Source organism: Battus philenor, unplaced genomic scaffold, assembly GCF_028537555.1.
Source record: "Battus philenor isolate CCGP_79_NKW_IND1 unplaced genomic scaffold, ilBatPhil1.0.hap1 SCAF_14, whole genome shotgun sequence".
Classification (NCBI taxonomy): Eukaryota; Metazoa; Arthropoda; class Insecta; order Lepidoptera; family Papilionidae; genus Battus; species Battus philenor.
This window is the reverse complement of record NW_027181676.1, coordinates 13,158,122-13,175,342: the sequence shown is the minus strand read 5'-3', so window position 1 is coordinate 13,175,342 and position 17,221 is coordinate 13,158,122. Positions and strand designations below refer to the sequence as shown.

Here is a 17,221-nt window from a genome sequence, read left to right as displayed (position 1 = left end):
GTAGATAATATACGATAGTACAAGAATAAGTAAATCGACCAAAACCAATTGTACGGTAATCTATTTTGCGTAAGTGTCAGCTGTCAATCACAAGACGTTACGAGAAGTTGCAGCATCCGCGCTGATGCTCCGACAGAAACATTAACCTTTTTACTATCATCTGTTACAAGACGATTGCGACACGTGTATAGAATTGTTAACAAGATATATATACAGGATGATCGGTTATAAATGTATAAACTTTAAAGGGATGTATAGATCATATGTCTGCATGCAAAAAACTATCGCTTTAACATATATACCTAATCACTCTGTATACAGTTATGCATGTGAAATATGTTATATTATTTTTTCTATTGAATACGGATAAATAGTAAACAATAAATAATTTTATTAAGTATTTATCGAAATTTTAAAAACGCTTTTTCTTATTACATTATAATTGCGATATGTAAAAGAAACAATTTAAATTTTGACCCGTACAATATATGACGAGGAAGCTTTTAGAAAAACAGTAGGATTATTAAGAGCAGTAACAATCGATAAGTGATAGATTAGGTATAAATCTTTGTGTTGTCCGATAGACAATTCTATAAAAGTTTAAGTCCGCCATTACACAACGTGTACGAAGAATTAATAAATAAATAAATAAAAGACATATGTAAAAATCGTCATCGTTTCAGCCGCAGAATGTCCATAGCTGGACATAAGCCTTGCCTGATATTTCCAAAAAGACCTATTTTAAGCTGCTGTCATTCAGAGTCTTCTAACGACCTTAATAAGATCAACAGTACTCCTAGTGGGCTGTTGTACTGCGTTTGCCGTTCCACAGTCTCCATTTCAAAACTTTAAAGCCCCAAGTGTCATCAGTTCTGCCCGGCACCAATCCCCTGGGTTGTCTGTTACATTCGGTAGTCTACAGATCTCCTCACTCCTGATACAATCGAGAGCAGACTCCTCCACGGTTCTTTGTGCGATTGTAAGTTTACCAATGAAGCTGTGTCCATCATGTTTCGTATCATATATTGGACTATCATCAACCTTCTGTCATCATTAACAGGATTTAATTGAATATACGGAATGTCGCTTGATGTCAGCAACAGAAGATCAGGTATTGTAGTGATCTTTGCGAGAGACATATTTTTCAGTGGATTTTCATCGTCTGATACGAATGTATGAATGAATCTGTGGCGTTCATTTGAACGCACCCAAATTAATTATTTATGAACGCATCTGTTTTTGGCATGCCCTTTCTTACACTCGGTACATCTCGCTCTCTCTGTCGCGCCGCGCTACCGAGCGGATGTATCGTTTCAACCGCTGTACAGCAAGAAAAAAATTATAACTCAGATTGAGATTTGTCGTTCTGTGATATAATATCATAAGTTTAACCATCCGCAAGTGTTTTTCTTTACATCAGATTATCTATTACGGGTCGAGGGGCCTGTACTGATGGCCACCCCTGAAATCCATTATATATGTCTCCTTATTTAGATATTGCATTATCTTACTTTTCATTAGTTCCTTTATTGTGGTAACATTCGAAGATACAATTCGCAAGAAATGTTTCCAGTTGCATCACATACATTATATTGCTAGAAAGGCGGTAACTTTTGCTGATGAGCTTTGTAACAGATTATATAATACTTTTTTATCTATTTACAAATACCTAAGACATGTGTCTATATAAATGAATGAAATTGTAGTGTCTGCTTGTAATATTAATATAACTGATTTTTACTACTTGCACATATATACATGTAGGTGTAATAAGTAATACTAAAAGTAAAATGATGGTTAAAGTTATAAGTGTGATATAAGTACTGTCAGATGCTAAAAGAAATGGTGCATTGCAATACCGACTAACTCCTCTGAGAGGTAGGTGCACTAATTTCGGCTGTACAGACTACTAGTCAATGAAGCAAGAAAGTGCCCTATGCTTTTGGGCCAGCCATATCAGTTCCTCTTAGCATCATCGTGGGCGATCAGGATATGACTATAGAACCATTTCACTACTTTTAGATGGTAACCAGTTTTAAAAAGAATATCGTAGAAAAATAAATTTTAATTAAAAGAAAGTAGATAATGTGATTTTATTAAAATGGAGGTTAAAAATGTGAATGTAAATATCAAAATATAATAATAAAAAATTCATAAAAATACGTATAATAAAAATGATTTAAACTGTGATAATATAATTGTGATAATCAGTAAAAACTTCATGAATGAGAAGAAAGGCGAAGAAGAAGATATATAATTGAGGTCTATTGTACACACACGATTTTGGCACTGTTATCAGCATTGTACGGATCACTGTAAAAGCTTGTAGCATTCACGCTCCATATCACTGGCCAACACGACCACAATATTTTCAAGTTAAATCGTTCTTACGCGTTCGAATTCCAATTTGAATTCGGATACTATCAGTGATGTCGTTGCTGTCGTTGTGTTAGGATCGTGCAAATTAGAGGCTGCAGAGAGAGAATGAGAAAGGATATCTAAACTCCCCATCCGCAATCCTGGAATTTGGAGTGTGTCACACCGCGCCTTTCTCCAACCTACTTTAGCATAGCTTTGGAGACATATTTGTGGTGTTTCGCCGCAAGTAATAGACCCCCGCCGTTGAAACTACGGTAGTATGTGAAAGCATTCCCGCATTTTTAACAAAAGGCGTTCAAGAAGACCGCAGGGTTTTACAAGGCAGGAGTTCGACATAACCCTTTTGTTGCCCCTGCAGCGAAGGGTTATCCAAAGCAGGATTTCCCCACGAGAGTAAATCCTCTTTGTTCATATTTGAATATACCATCTCTTGACTATTCTATCTTCCTCGCCGACGTGCTCGGGTGTTAAAACATTTCTTACCGCTAAACGTGTATATTTCTTCGAAGGAGTATCAGATATATAAGTTCTAAGTTCCTAAATCACCTCTGCTCGATATTCCCGTATAAGTTTTTTTTTATCTAAACGGCGGCAAAGCTTCACGTCGCCCGTGTCCTATTGAGGTGCGTCTATTTTCTGTTCATTTTTGAGTTTTCTATATACATGGTGTACTAAGATAACCTTTATCTTAGAAATATACACGAGGAGCACGTGATGAGGATTGTATCGTCTTCTTTTCACTCCTCTCCTAAAATTCGCCACAATGAGTGGTCTTGCGTTGCCCGCATTTAGCGATTGACTGTAACCTTGACTGTCGTTAGTCCACCTAGTGGGCTAGTCATGCTGGGTTTACCGGCTAGTGGTCGCCACTTAAGAAACTTTAGGCCCCAACGGCTGTCAGTTGCACGAGCAATGTGCTTCACCCGCTGCCACTACAGACGAGCAATTCTCAGTTTAGTTTAGCACAGAGTTCCCCAAACTTTTTTGTGTCGTAGACCCCTTGCCATGCTTTTCCGTGTTGGGTAGACCCCCTACTTACCTGATATTGATTTCCTGTAAATTTCTAACTGTGGTGAAGTTAGTTAGTTAACTGTAATTGTACAAAATAACACTGACTCACTATAATTTGTGTGATATACATATATATCTGTTTATATTTTTTAAAATATTTTGTCCCACATTCGTATTTATAGAGTGACGAATTGAAAAAATTAGTGCAAGGTAGCGAAGCTCTGAGACTGCGACTCTCAGGTTTTTACAAGTTCCTATAACTAACACAATTTTATAAACATTTCTAATATTTTTTTTGACGTAGACCCCTTGCAGGTTGTCATAGACCCCTAGGGGCTATATAGACCATTTTGGGAATCACTGGTTTAGCACATAAATATATTAACTTAGCGAAACTTGACCGTTGTCTTGACTTTATTTAGCACAAGCTGGTACGTTTTCCTTTACCGTACAAATAAGACGCAGTATAATTAATAAAAAGCCGTGAAACAGACCTCAGTCTAAACATGATGAGCTATTGTTATTATGATAACAATAAGAAAAGAACCAATATTTAGCCACTTCCGTGCCAAACACAGAGTCACTAATCGGTGTAACATAACTCCTGAAGATGCCCCGTGGAAGGGTGAAACACGTGTTGAGTAATTTAGCAGTGGCGGTTGTGTGATTCGCATTGTTTGCCGAATACGCGTTTATCAGCGGGCTGGCGGGCGGTGCATTTCATTGCACGACTACCACTGCATGTGCGGAAGTGGCTAAATATTGGTCCTTTTCTTACTTCGGATGGACTTCCGCGAGGTAACACCTGATTCCATTAAATATTATGATAACATTCGTAAAACTTTTGATGATCTAATTACTGATGCCTTCTCTTCGAGTTTATACATAACAGACAATTGATGAGATGTTTGTGTACAAACATATCGACTTACAGTTTCTTTAGATATTGATCTTTGTTTGGAAAACAAACTTGATTTTTTTCGTCCAAACTTATTGTTAAGTAATATGATATTTTGAGTTTAATGTCTATAATCAAATTACGTTATTGAATTTATTTGTTTTGGCTCATAATTGAGAACGTGAAAAAAAAACTTCATCTGTAAACCGTTACAGGAATCGCAAACCCTTGGTCATTCAAAATAGAAATCTGGAGTTTCTTTTATCACTTCTCCCTTTGTCAAAGCTTTTGAAATGATAGTAATTTTAGTCACTAAGCCAACTGAGTAGAAGTTTGGTTCATTCTGGCTTCCTTTCGTCGGAATACTAAGGTATTATCGAGTGATAGTCCAAGCCAAGGTTCTCTCATGGGACGCTACTTAAAAAAATTACATTAATAAATTTATGTAATTTTATTTTATTCACTGTGACATCAGTGTGCATTTGTGTACTATCAAAAATAACCATTATTCTTACAATCAAATGAATCGCGATAGTGGACAGTAAATATATATAAAGATGCTTTTACACGTGACTACTTTATTAAACGTGATAACAATTTATGAATCTGTTTTTCATTATAGTGTGATCGTGACAGATTATTTTTATCTTCATTGAAAAGCTACGGCCTGACGGGCCAGGGCTTCAGGATATCTCGAATCAGAAATAAAGAGATGAACGAAAGAAAGTCACCTATACAGTCTAAATTGAGAAGTTGAAGTTGCAGTGGACAGGCTACACAGCGCAGTACAAATCGCCTTTAAGGTCTCAAGATTTTGGAATGGAGACCACAGACCAACAAGAGCTTTTGTGACGCGACTATGTGAAGGTCATTGGAAGGTACTGGATTTGAGCGGCTTCCAACCGGTCCTATTCAAAGTCTATAGGTGGGCTTATATTCAGTTGACGTGCTACGAATCTAATGATGTTGATGAACTATACTTGACGACTGATGGCTGCGGAAGCCTTAAGGTTCTAGAGTGGAGACTTCGGACTGATAATCGCGGTATAGCAAAGGTTTCAGCAAGGTTGATATACTTTGTAAAGTTCATTGGAAGATTTTAAATGCAGGTCGCTTCCAACTGGACTATTGGAAATACATCAATGCCTCGCTTTGCATCGTTTCGTTTTGCCTTTTTTCGAAGTTGCGTCGCTGCTTAATTAGTACTAATTTTTACTGTGCGTCGTTAGATTTTCGAGGTTGCGTTGTTTTGGGTTCGAGTTTTTAATTTTTTTTGAAATCTTCTTTTTTTCCATAAGATAGCAACACTTTTGTTTCTAATCGCGCCATGCCATCAAAACTCGGGTATTCCCTTTCTAACTATAAATCAACGCAATTTGAACAGTTTATTCTCACTTTGTTTTGCTAATTTTAGAGTTCAGTTTCAATAACGTAGTGCCCTGTAATGTAGTTTGTTGTGTTTTTCTTTTAAAAGAGTATAATTAATCTATAATAATTTTTACGCGTTGTTTCTGGTTATAAAAAAGGTAAATATTTTTCCAATTTGTTTATTGGCGGAGTTATATTATTTTTGTTTTTTAAATGTTTACTTTGTTCAATTTTCTTTTTAAAAAGTAGTACTTTCGTAACTCTGGAACCTATCTTTGATCTTTACGTGGTTTGCTATAGAAAATCTTAATTCACTTTGCGGCGTTTCAATTTGCGTCGTGTTCTTTTGGAACGTAACCACGACGCAAAGTGAGGTATTGGTGTATATGAGGACTTATATCAAGCAGTGAACTTCGTGAGACTGAAATAATGAAATAACATGTATTTAATAATATTATTCCTGCTCGACGAATTAGGTACAATAAATGTAATGAGAGGTAATTATGTGATCAGTACGTACCAGCGACGGTCAAAGCGCTGGCCAGCTATTTGCGGTAATTGTGTTCATTGCCGTCTTAAGAGTTCCCAATTGAAACTCCGACGCAGCGACATGCCGTACAGGGCCGTAATTGGAGACAAACAATTAAAAAAATTCAACTACTCTCGCGTTATAATTACATTTTATATGACGAATATTTCTCACATTACTATCTTAATATAATTACAATGTATATACAATAACAAGTAATTTAAATTTTCACTTAACAATAGTTCTCGTTGGTAATGGAATGTGGACACATTACTTATCAAAATCACATGTATTCATAAAGTTATTGATCATATATTATTACGTGATATTTAATTCGATGTCATATTATTATCAAATGTTCACCAGGATATATAGTGATCACTTGTATGTTATGAGCAGACCGCGAAAGCCTAATATGATAGGTACAATCAAAGGTTTCCTTATATAAATAAGATCCTGCAACATAAAATACATGGTTACACTAGTTTTATTCCAATTATTTTTCACATTTAATATTATTTTACATTTATTCGAATTATTATCGACATGCCAGATGAAACCAATGTAATAGAAACTATAATTGAAATTAAATTTAAAATTCTCCACTCTTAAAATGGCGTCCCTCAACCTAAAATACATGATTACGTGAGTTCTGAAAATACCACCTAAAATGATCAAATATCTTTATTTATTTATCAATATTAAAATAATATATACATTTATTTTTATATTCTGTCACGTTTATTCGTATTATTATAGACATGCCCTATTAGCGAGCGTGTGGACAGTATAAACGGATTAAATAAATAAAAATGATGGTGGTATTTTAATTATGATTTTAATAAACTAGGTAACAGTAAAATAATACGTAATAATACGTTATGGATTGTCAGAACAAATGAACAAGCAAAAGTGAACAACAGAAACTGTCAATATAAAAAGTACAAAAGACAAAAAAAAATACAAAGAGGTTTTAAATGAAATTTAATTGTAACTAGAATTAATTTAACTATCCTGTAATAGCAATCTGTGACCACTTTCACTAATATTTTAACTCAACAATCATCACAGCAATTAAAATAATTAATTCTCATGCTTTATGATTACTTCAATTGTTTTTTTTTTAGTTTTTATCATATAAACTATTTAATATATTTCCTAAGTTCATAAAAAATGAGGTGTCTAATAATTCTAATTAATAATAATAAAATAAATAAATATATTGTGTTTATTTCCGGAAGTTACACATATTTGTGATACAATTATAATACATATTATTAAATTATTAGCAGAATTATAACTATAATTAAAATAAAAATTGGTCCAGTCAAAACTAAATACAAAATAATGCTGCTATTGAATAAATGAATAACATAAATAGTCTTAATTAATGTAATTTACAGTACTCAGCGATAAATATTGCACATCAAAAGAGACAATCGGATAATTTCGACTTCGTAGAGCATTATCTCTGTCCCACACTACCTATGTGAGATTTCGTCAGTCGTATTTCGTGCGACAGAGATAACGTTATACAAAGTCGAAATTAGCCGGTTGTCTCTTTCTAAAAGTCGATGTGCAATATTTATGGTACTGTAATGTATTAAAACCTATTCACATAATAGATAAATATTTTTAACTGTTGTAAAATTTTAGTCATTTTAATTTGCATTTTAATAATGCTCTGTATTAAATATGTAAGATACCAAATGCGTCCCTGGCCTGAGACTATTGACTACAATCAATGAACCTTTCTGGACATTAGGCAATACCTACTAACAGCGTTACACATTCCGACCACGACTTTACATCTATTACCGTATGTCGATAGATGAACACCATCAAGGATTTATTTATCTATTTGTCTATTACCGTGTATGTTAGTTTTTTAAATGATTCTATTGTGAAGGTTAAGGGTCGATAAAAAGATTTCTAAAGTGCTCCGCGTGGAATACCAAGAGTCCACAGGTGATTCGACATGAAAACTGGGTATATACACTTCATAGGCGATGGACTAGGAAAATTTATTCGCTATTTATAGTGCAGAATTAAAATGTTGACTGGTCTTCATGTATTCACAACAGATAATATTTTAAAAAAGATCAGCGTCTATTACTTGAAAACATATGCATATATTCAGTACATATCGAAACTTGTTAAGTGCAGCTGTCCGCGACGTATTGTCGAGTTTTGGATACATGGTAGAAATACAGCTGCAGGGGATTTACCGGAACAAGCTATTTGAAAGTGGTCTATGAGAAATAGATCTAGGAACTTCTAGTCTATATTCTCAGTCTCATGAAGCCCAGTTTTGTTTAGTTATTACCACATTTACATATATATATATATATACATACACATATTATTATGTAATATATATGTGACAGAGTAAGACTGGTCACCGTGGCGGTTCTTTAGGGTAGGACTATGCCTTGCAGTGGCCTTCTATCACCTGTCAGGATGATAATGACAATCTTCAATACTTTATAACGCTTCCAATATTTTTAGATAAACAGATTTCCTTATTGACGAACTTTTTTTTCTAAGAACACATTATTCAAATTTTATAATAAAATAAATTGTTATTCAAAAGATCGATTTTTATATTATCAGGATATACTGCTACTCATTGTCCGTTGATATTTTTTCTATAGTGGACTCTGACGGCAACCACGGAAGAAGAGCACTATATATATATATATATGCGCGAAGTATATATATATATATATAATGATATAGTTTGATATATTTTCAGCATAAAATTGAGAACGAGTCTCAGGGTTATTATATGTAATTTTTTGTTTTACATATATATATATATATATATATATATATATATATGTGTGTGTGTGTGTGTGTGTGTGTGTGTGTGTGCGTGTAAGCGCGCGTACGTGTGCGTGTGTGTGCGCGTGTGCGTGTGTGTGTGTGTGTTGGACTAAAGAATTGTAGTTAATAAAGTAACGTTATAATTGGTAAAAAGTCTAAGATGATTTCTGAACGATCCCTCTATGAAAAAGGTCGATGAATGCGGATATATAGCTCTCTCTCTCTCTCTCTCTCTCTCTCTCTCTCTCTCTCTCTCTCACGGCCACGCCTCCATTGTGTAAGACGTATTAAGATTATCTCTTGATTTAATCCTATCCTAAATTAAAACCTTTTATTTAGATCCACCCCCACATTTCTCGTCCGGGATACAATACTTCTTGTGATCTAAATAATTTTAATTTTTTTTCTCTTTTAAAATAAGCGAATAAAATTGCTATACATAGTAATTTGTTATTGCTGTAAAAGCATTAAAATGGTGAAAGTATAACGTATCTATAACTGTTGGCAAGAAAATTACGCCCTTTTACGTCTGTTTCCAATCTACATGTACAAAGTGATCACTATGAAATATGTCACATTAAATTATTTGTTTAATGGAACGCGACTGTTTTATAACATCTGGCAGTACAAAGTCCGAGTAACATGTAGTAAACAAGAAATAATTTTAATATGTAGTCATTAAAATTTTTATAACGCGATTTCTGACTATATTATTATTGTTATTTATTAATTATGAAACTAATGATTTTTATAATAATCCACACGTTAATAAATAATAACCAATCATCATGCATATATCAGAACATTTAAATAGATATTATGATACTCAATACATAAATGTGTTCATTTGTTTAGTTATCGTGAAATTATGTTCATAGATACATTATTAGTGTATTTCTTTTATAATAATATATTAAGTTAATTATTTTAAATTTGTTAATACAACTACACAGCGATCACAATTTTATGAATAATTAAATATTAAATATCTTTACGAACAGATCGCGCAGAAGTAATGTCATAATGTGAACGTGTTTAATTTTTGCAAATGGCGCCAAATGTCAAAAAAAGGTCTTTAGTATCAGGTGGCGCAAAAGTAATGTCAAAGTTATTTATTATTTCTGAAACCATTTTTACTACTGCTGTACCATATATTAAATCACAATAAATGAGCTATACATTCATATTTTTAAAGCTTTCACAAATACATAAACAATCACGACACAAACGTATGCTCCAAAATCAATATATACTTTATCTGTACGAATACGGCCTTGTAGCGAAAATAGTGGTCAATGGACTATTTAAAAAACGAACTAAAATCCATTAGTTATTTCAAGAACAAATTTGTTTTTGTTATTATTACACGCTTCGGTAAACGATGGCTAAAGAATTATCGTTTATTGAACCCCGTATTACGTACTTTATTGAGCTATGGTCACCAAGTTGGACATTCGACTTAGATATCCAAAATAATAATATATTGCGTGTTTTTAAAGTTTACATGTTATATAGACAATAGACAAAGATGTTTTTGGTGTTCCATATCTAAAACAATGACGTTTAGACAGTACAATAAAAACATTTTTTTTACATTTTTTATATACGAGACATTACAAAACACGCTACAAAAATTTTAGAAAATCTTAATGTAACAAAAATAAATCGCTGCCCAAAAATTGACATACCGATTATATGTAAAACGAAGTAAAAAGCGTGATAGAATATAATGGTTTTTTACTATGTTATACACAGTAATATTGGTTGTATATGTGAAAATTTTCTAAGAATACATCCACCGTTTGAATTCACATTTCGAACGTAACCGATGTATTTTGTATTTCGAATGACATTTTCTTGTCAACATCAGCTTTGACACATTAAAAAAATATATATACAGATTAAATGGTATCCGGTGTAAAAAACTTCTTTGCTATTAATTAATGCATATTCTATGTAAAAAATCAATAGTTTCACAAATAATAAATAATGTAATGATAATATTGTAAGAATTTTTTAAATTTCGTTTTCGAAATTCGAATTAACACATCAATATAAATTATCATTTATCTGTCCCTGTAGACTTGGTAATATCAGAAGCTATTGGCCTGACGTATTCGAAAAGTAAATATAAATAAACATATTTGAGATTGATCACTTTACACAGGGTGATTCAAAAATCCATGATTTTATTATTAATAATTAATAATGTTATAATAGTATAGTAAGAAATTGCATATTCATAATTAGAACACAATAATATTAATTATTATTTATCTGTTCCTGTAGGTTTGGAAATATCAAAAATTTTTGGCCTGTTACATTTTAAAATAAAACATAAATTAATATATTATATTTGAGAGCAATCACTCTACACAGGGTGATTGGAACTAGGTGCAAAAGTTTCAAAGGCGTCAATATGCTTACTTGCTTTAAATTAATATAAAGTACACCCTATCCAAAAATAAATGGTTTTCAATATATTAAATAATTGTTGTTTACGATCTGTTCCGGAAGACTGTACTGTCAGAAGTCATTTGTCTGTCAGTTTTATTGGATTCCAATAAAAAAGTAGTGTTACATATTTCAGAGTAATAACTTTATACAGGCTGATTCAAAAAAGATGTTAAAACTTTATTAAGCTATTTGCTGACGAATGTATACTAATATATAATATATCATAACCGCACACGCTAACACCCAGAAACACACAGGTAAATAAATTTTAAATAAACAAATTATTTTTTAACGAAATATCTTGTGTGTAGAATTTTGTTTTCTAATGGCCCCCGCTATATTTATGAGACAGAGAAGTTATTTTTTATTTTTTAATATTTTTATCATTTTCTTTTCTATTTTATTTCCAGTCATTCTTCACATGATCTGTCTTTCGTCTACTTACATTCTACAATTTCTATCTTTCTTTTTCTTACTAACTACCGTTCATTCATTCACTCACTTTCTTCGCCTCGTTCCTTAATATCACACGATTTTTTCATAATATTTTACTTTATCTTATATTCTATTCTATATTTAATAATTTGATTATTTTACCATTTATCACCGTTTACATAGTTATTTTTATATTTTTTTATAATTTTTCTCATTGTTTTAGCTACTCTATGTATGTGTACTTTAGTTTATATCCATTACATATTTTACTATTTATTGTATGTAGAATTTTAATTTCGTCCTGTCATTCGTGCTATGAGTCACATTGTCCTGCGTCTGAGTCCATTGAGTAACTAAAGACTATCTCCGGTTTAATATATCAAATCTGTCGCATTGTATAAATGGTTAGGAAATGCGACACTGCTTTTGTCAATTCAATTATAGCAGTGCTACTGAATTGTTCGAAGTATTTTGATTTATTTACATCACCGTATATCATTTAGGAGTTCACGACCCTTAGAATTGACGATGATGAAGTTAAAAAAATAGGAGTATATACTACTGTAATTAAAAAGTTAGGTGAAATTGTCATTTAAAACTTCCGAACATTAGAACGGCAGAAATTTCTTTTATTCCTAGGTTGGTATGACTGTCTATAAGATTTGTCGTTTCTTTGTCAAATGTTTCAATTTTGTCAAACGCATCAAGTCTATAATGCCAAAATCATTATTTTTTTTTTGGAACAAAATCATAAAAAACTGATCTCATAACGTTCCGAAACCACCGTATTCGCCTATGTTAGATCTGTGCAACTTCTGGATATTTAGTAAACTTAAAAGGACAATGCTAGGACGCAGTTTTGTCATGATTGAGGAGAAAAAAACGGAATAGAAAAGGTCTTGAAGACCATATTAGAAAAAGATTATTCAGACTGTTTCAATGACTTAAAAAAGCGTTGGCAAAAGTGCTTTTTATCGGATGGGGATTACTTTGAAGGGGATGAAATTGATTTGGAAGAATAAATAAAGAATTTACATCTAAAAACAAATTCACCTTAGTTTTTTTAACAAAATATTACTTTGAATGAAATTTACCAATAATACAATTTTTAATCTATAATATTTATTTAAAACAATTTCGTGAATTGGTGACACGATGTTAGTTTTTATCACTTACGTATAACAAAGTACAAAATAAACATGTTTGCTTATTGTAGAAGTACACAACACTGGCCACAATTGTACAAGCGTAAATGGAACTTGTTAATTTAAAATAAGAACAATGTATGTTAAATTTGTAATCGACTAGATTTGGGTATTAAATCTTCTTACAGTGATATAACAAAAAAATATTTATTTATATATGTTGTGTGTATATATGTGTATATATATATATATATATATATATATATATGTATAGATATACATGTATATATATTTATATTATGCGTAGTAACATTGGCGAATCTACAAAATCTACAAAACAGTGAATTATTCTGTGAACATAGATCTTCCTGTTGACTCTGGTGAAAAGAGAAGTTATATCAAAAGTATGGAATCTGTATATTAGGGGGCCCGGAAAGTAATGTCGCTTTCTTAAGGTATATTCACACGATCACATTTTTAACAAGTTTTTATTTCTTATCAAAAATATATTTACCGTCGTTATCAATAACCTTTTGCCAGCTAGTATATAAATTTTCAATCCCGGAGCGGTAAAAATAAATCTGTTTTTCTGTGTCGACAGAAACGACTTTACTTTCTGATCCCCCTAATGCATATGTCAATTACGACTTTAGTTATGTATGAAGCTATACATGTAAACATTTAATTTTGGAATCTATTTTTAACTGGGGTGGTCAAACTGCGGTTCGATTATTTTTTGGGTTTCAATTATTTCTCGAATTATTTAAATATTCAGAACAACATATGAAATCAGAACACCCATCACTGTTATCTTGACTTGAACTTATCAATATTTGAAATAATTTCTGAGAATTGCTGTCACCAATTTATATATCAAATTTTAAAGTATTACCATGTACAATATTTTTGAATTATTAATATTCAATTTCAAAAAATATTTTATGCTTTCATATTTGATTTTAATTAATATAATCGTTTTTAAATTATTTTTATATCTTTTAAAACAACTTTTAAATGCGTTCTCAATTGCAATTCGCAAAAAATTTATAAATTAAAATGATTCGAACTACAAAAGAGTTTGGCTATATATTGTCTGTATAAAAATATTTTATTTATTATTTTTAAACTGTACTTTTAGTATTCAATTTATGATCTACATGTGATATTTTATAAGTGTTCGTTATTTTAGTAAATATTTCTCTTATTTTTTTTAATATATCATGTTTGTTTATTTTTAGCAAGCAAAAGATGTTCAAAATACAAAGCAGTTTAATAACAAATGTGTGCAAATATATTCAGTATGAACTAATTCAAATTTAGAATATAAATACACGACATAAATATAAATCGGAGTATTTGATCCACTAGATTAATAAAGCTTCAGTCTAATTATATTTTATAATTTGAACAATCATCTCGCTTCAAAGATCTGCAAACAACAATTTAATTGCTCGAACTTCTGAAAGCTCAGCTTCAAGCTTCACGGTTGTTCAGTTATATAAAGCATAGTTAAAATTCTATTACGGAAAATTAACAGTTCAAGAGCTGTTCGCTTATTAAGTTCGTATGAGAAATATATTTTTGCGGGTCATGAGGTAAAAAAATGGGCGGTATTCCGTACAAGGGACGGGGGTAATGCCTGACTCGTAGTGTTGGACGACACGAACAAAAAAGTATCGATATATCGCATTATGTGTTATCAATATTTATTGCAAATAAAAAATAATAAGTCCGCGATTTTAATCCCACAACTCAAAACGCCAAGGATCACCAGTTCTTGAGTGCTGTGTAATCTGCCTATTGTCACATTAAGTTCTCAATCCTCTGGTCTATATCCGGTACTTCCATTCGTCTACGGGTGTTCTAAATCCTAACTCGATTTAAAAAGAAAACATGACATGTAAAATAGGTTAATTTTAAAATTGGAACTCCAAAGGTCGTGTTTGCATCTATATAAGTCCTGATCTTTCAGTCTTCACTCAATATTAAAATTTCTTCGTATATTTTCCGAGATAGACGAGATCACTAGAAGCGATGTACAATAAATAAAATATTCAAATGCGCTGAGTCTTGAATACAGATGTCCTGTTCTTTATCGATAGTTGGGTATTTCATTTATTTATTAAGAATACAATTCCTACTATTGATACAAGAAGCATAAATTTAATTCGTCTAATCAAAAAGATTGAAGTAAAGACAGCAAGTGTTTACATGTATAAGATACGTAAATTACTTGCATTCCATGGATTAATCGTGCGAGTGCCAAGTCTTTTCGCGTTGTAGGGGGAAGAGCCAGGTACGTTGTTCGTGGCTAACCTTGTTTATCAGGTTTAAGAGTGCCTCCTTGAAAAAACAATAACAATCAATTCTATTTCAATCTATAGCGAGTCTATAAAATATTAGTAAGTTGGTAACAATTTTTACTTAAAAGGTATGTTAGTAATGGGTTAGTTTTTATATAATTTAGTACTGCAATTCATTCGCGGTCACCTTCATCGATCAGAATTCTCTCTTTACCGGTACAAATTTAAATCATCGTACCAAAATTGATGTCGTACATTTGTAAATATTTATCAAAAAACCAATGTTATTCAACAATATAAAAGCATAATTTAATGTATACCGTTTATTACAGTAGCCAGTTTTAAAAGTTCAAAGTTTAAATAGAAAATTTTCGACTTCACCTAATCAGACAGCCTTTCAGAAGTTGACCTGCTGTTTATCATAGCCTAGGTTACCAACCTATTAGTCAAGGCCTTTTTAAAAACATCGTCACGACGACCGGTCTGGCGCCGCCCGCAAAAATGCGACTCCCGCGACCTTGACTAGGTGGTCGGTCTACATAGTGGGGGACCGAACCAAACCGCTTTTACCGGCTCATGGTTGTCACTCAAGAACCTTTCAACCTCAACGACCATCCGTTACACGAGCGACGTGCTCCGCCCACTGCCAATTCAGACGAGCAATTCTTCGAGCTACGTGCCCGACGTACATCTTGGTTCTTCTATGAATCTCCTCATTTCTGATCCGATCTCGCAACGAAATTCGCAACATAGCCTCTCCATTGTTTTCTGGGTGAACTTGAACCATATCATGAAATCCAATACATACTCCTACACGTGTGATGTCATTCGCATTCGTCATATGTAATGTCATATTCCTAAATGCAGCTTTCTCATCAAGGTTTTCTTCCTTATCTGTCATTGCCGACACGATAAATACTACAACATTAATTTACCGATATTGACAAGTACGTCGATAAATTAATTTCTTTGTCGAATTTATTTATTTCCAATTCGAACCATAGCAAAATTCATAAAACACTTTCAAGATTAAAATATTAATTTAATAATAATAATATATAGCCGTTGATATAAATATTAAAGATTAAATAATGACATTGAAATGATGTTACGTTAGAGTTATCGGTTAAGGTTGCCAGTGAAAAGTAAATAGACTTAGCGTGCTGGCCTGACACAGTTTCGGTACAAAAGGGTGACACCGGGCGTCGATACCAGGCGCATCCCTATAGCCGGGCCACGCTCGCCCGCCGCCCGCTGAACGGCAGTGCCTTACGCGGCGTGGTTGTGAACGGTTGTTTGTTGATGTTGTGACAGTGTGTTAATAGTGACGAGTGCACGCAGCTATGGGTTGCGCCCGAGGGCTTTGCACTGCCGAAAAGATATTCATATTCATCAATATCGCCTTTGCAGTAAGTACCCGATTTACTTGCATCTTTAATTCATCTTCACCGTCAAATTGTGTCAATAATCATTCGCTTTGTTAAAGCTTTTTACAGTTTAGTATTTAATCTTCAAATAGGATGTACAGATTATACAATACAATAACTGCAATTCAAAATACCGCATCATATAATATATATTAAACGAATATTTTTTTGAATTGGCGTTTAAAAAAGTCGTTACAAAACACAAACAAAAGTGTGCGTTTGTTCAAAATTCTTTAAAACCAAACCATACTATTCCCGGGCTACCTGGCCGAGGTGTGTAAACATCGGGACATGATTTCATTTACGATTCGCTTTACCCAACACTGGGCTATGCGTTCCTATTGGTCCAAACAAATGCCTTCGGTTATTATTCATAAATTCTTGGGCCTAAGAACTTGATTGAAATCGTAGTATCCATATCGATTTAATCGCAACGGGACAGC

At 32.6% G+C, this 17,221-nt stretch overlaps 1 protein-coding gene across 1 annotated transcript in view; it reads left to right on the top strand.

Moving 5' to 3' along the window:
* The first annotated feature begins 16,638 nt into the window (after positions 1–16,638).
* LOC137933833 (uncharacterized) overlaps positions 16,639–17,221 on the top strand; it is a 46,270-nt gene continuing 45,687 nt past the window's right edge. Inside the window, exon 1 of the mRNA XM_068777898.1 lies at positions 16,639–16,760. Coding sequence (XP_068633999.1) covers positions 16,695–16,760 — 66 coding nt within the window. The 5' untranslated portion in view covers positions 16,639–16,694. The remainder of the gene's footprint in view (positions 16,761–17,221) is intronic.